The following is a 1,286-nucleotide window of genomic DNA, read 5'->3' as shown; positions in this document are numbered from 1 at the left end:
CACCCCCCAGCCGTGCCCCCAGCCAGCCCCACAGCCGGTACAGGAGGAGGGCCCGGAGCACCGCGGTGGATGAGATGCTGTTCGGGGAGAGCCGGGTAAGGGGGCCGGGATACCGGGGAGCACCACGGGTCGGGGCGGCTGGGACCTCACCAGGCCAAAGTCAGCCCCATCCCACCCAGGGCACCGTGGTGCTGGGGTCCTGCCCAGTGCTCCTCGGCCCCGGCTCGGGCACCCTCCAGGCAGGGAGCTCCCGGTGCCTGAGCCCCTTGCACCTCTTCTGCCAGTCCTCATCCCACCCTGCTTGTGCTGGCTTGCTCGCCGGAGGCTCTTCACCGTATTGCCTCCATGGTCCCTGTTTTCCAAATCTCCTGGGCAAGGGACGCTGTCGCACCCTTCGCCAGCCCTCCCCAGGCCCTGCCACCTCTGCACTCTAAATTACTTGCTGCGCTGTGGGAGCCAGATGTTCAATTCCTTCTGGGAGGGTGCAAAATCCACCCCCGCCTCCTGGGAGCATGGCAAGGTCACCAGACCAGGGGCTGCATGTGCCTCTGTCCTCCTTGACACCGCAAGCTTCCACTTTTCACAGGGTAATTAGTTAATTAGTGAGACAAAGGAGGCTCAGGAGGTGAGACACCCTGTTAAAGGAGAGGAGCCGGCATTACGGGGTCTGTATGTTACACAGAGGCTATTTCATGTGGGATATATAGAGAGTCCTTGGATCAGGGGCTGGAAGCTTCTAGAGCAGCTTGTTGCCAACATATTTAGATTTTCATCAGGGAGCTACGAAATCAGTCCCCTTGGAGACGAGGCAGAATTGCAGCAGGTCTCTGACCTCCTGGCTGGATGCCCTGGCCATTGAGAGAGGAGATAAACAGAGAGCAACAGCTCTTTCCTCTCTGGTCTTGTAAGGAAAAGGCTCACTTCCTCCACACTCGTCACTCGGCTGAGGAGAGCCCGGGGGAGAGGGGCAACTGCTGTCACCAAGGTGGACAATGGCATTTTCCAGGCAAGGGTGATGTTTTGGACATCCTTCCCTGCTGCTGCTTCTCCCACCTCCTTTATCGAGTCTCCAGGTGCTCTCCCCATGGCAGGTTGGGTTTATGGCTGCAGCCGTTGGCTCTCCCCATGCTTTGTGTCGTCTTTGACACAGATCGAGGTACAAGGGCCAGGCTGGACGCTGCCAGAGTTTGACCCATCTCATGCTCGCCGTCTCTTTGGCTGATAAAATGTTGAGGGTATTGCCGCTGGGGCCGTGGCAGGCAGCTGGCTGGCCTGAGGTGACCACA

The 1,286-nt window shown here is 59.3% G+C and overlaps 1 protein-coding gene across 1 annotated transcript in view; it reads left to right on the top strand.

Annotated features, from left to right (window-relative positions):
- The window catches only part of CFAP45 (cilia and flagella associated protein 45), an 11,404-nt gene that overhangs the window by 2,449 nt on the left and 7,669 nt on the right, over positions 1 to 1,286 (top strand). The window contains exon 4 of the mRNA XM_009322019.1: positions 11 to 95. Coding sequence (XP_009320294.1) covers positions 11 to 95 — 85 coding nt within the window. The remainder of the gene's footprint in view (positions 1 to 10; positions 96 to 1,286) is intronic.

This window comes from Pygoscelis adeliae, unplaced genomic scaffold, assembly GCF_000699105.1.
Source record: "Pygoscelis adeliae isolate BGI_AS28 unplaced genomic scaffold, ASM69910v1 Scaffold654, whole genome shotgun sequence".
In the NCBI taxonomy this organism is placed as follows: Eukaryota; Metazoa; Chordata; class Aves; order Sphenisciformes; family Spheniscidae; genus Pygoscelis; species Pygoscelis adeliae.
Note: the sequence above shows the minus strand (reverse complement) of the source record. Positions and strands in the feature narration are given on the sequence as shown.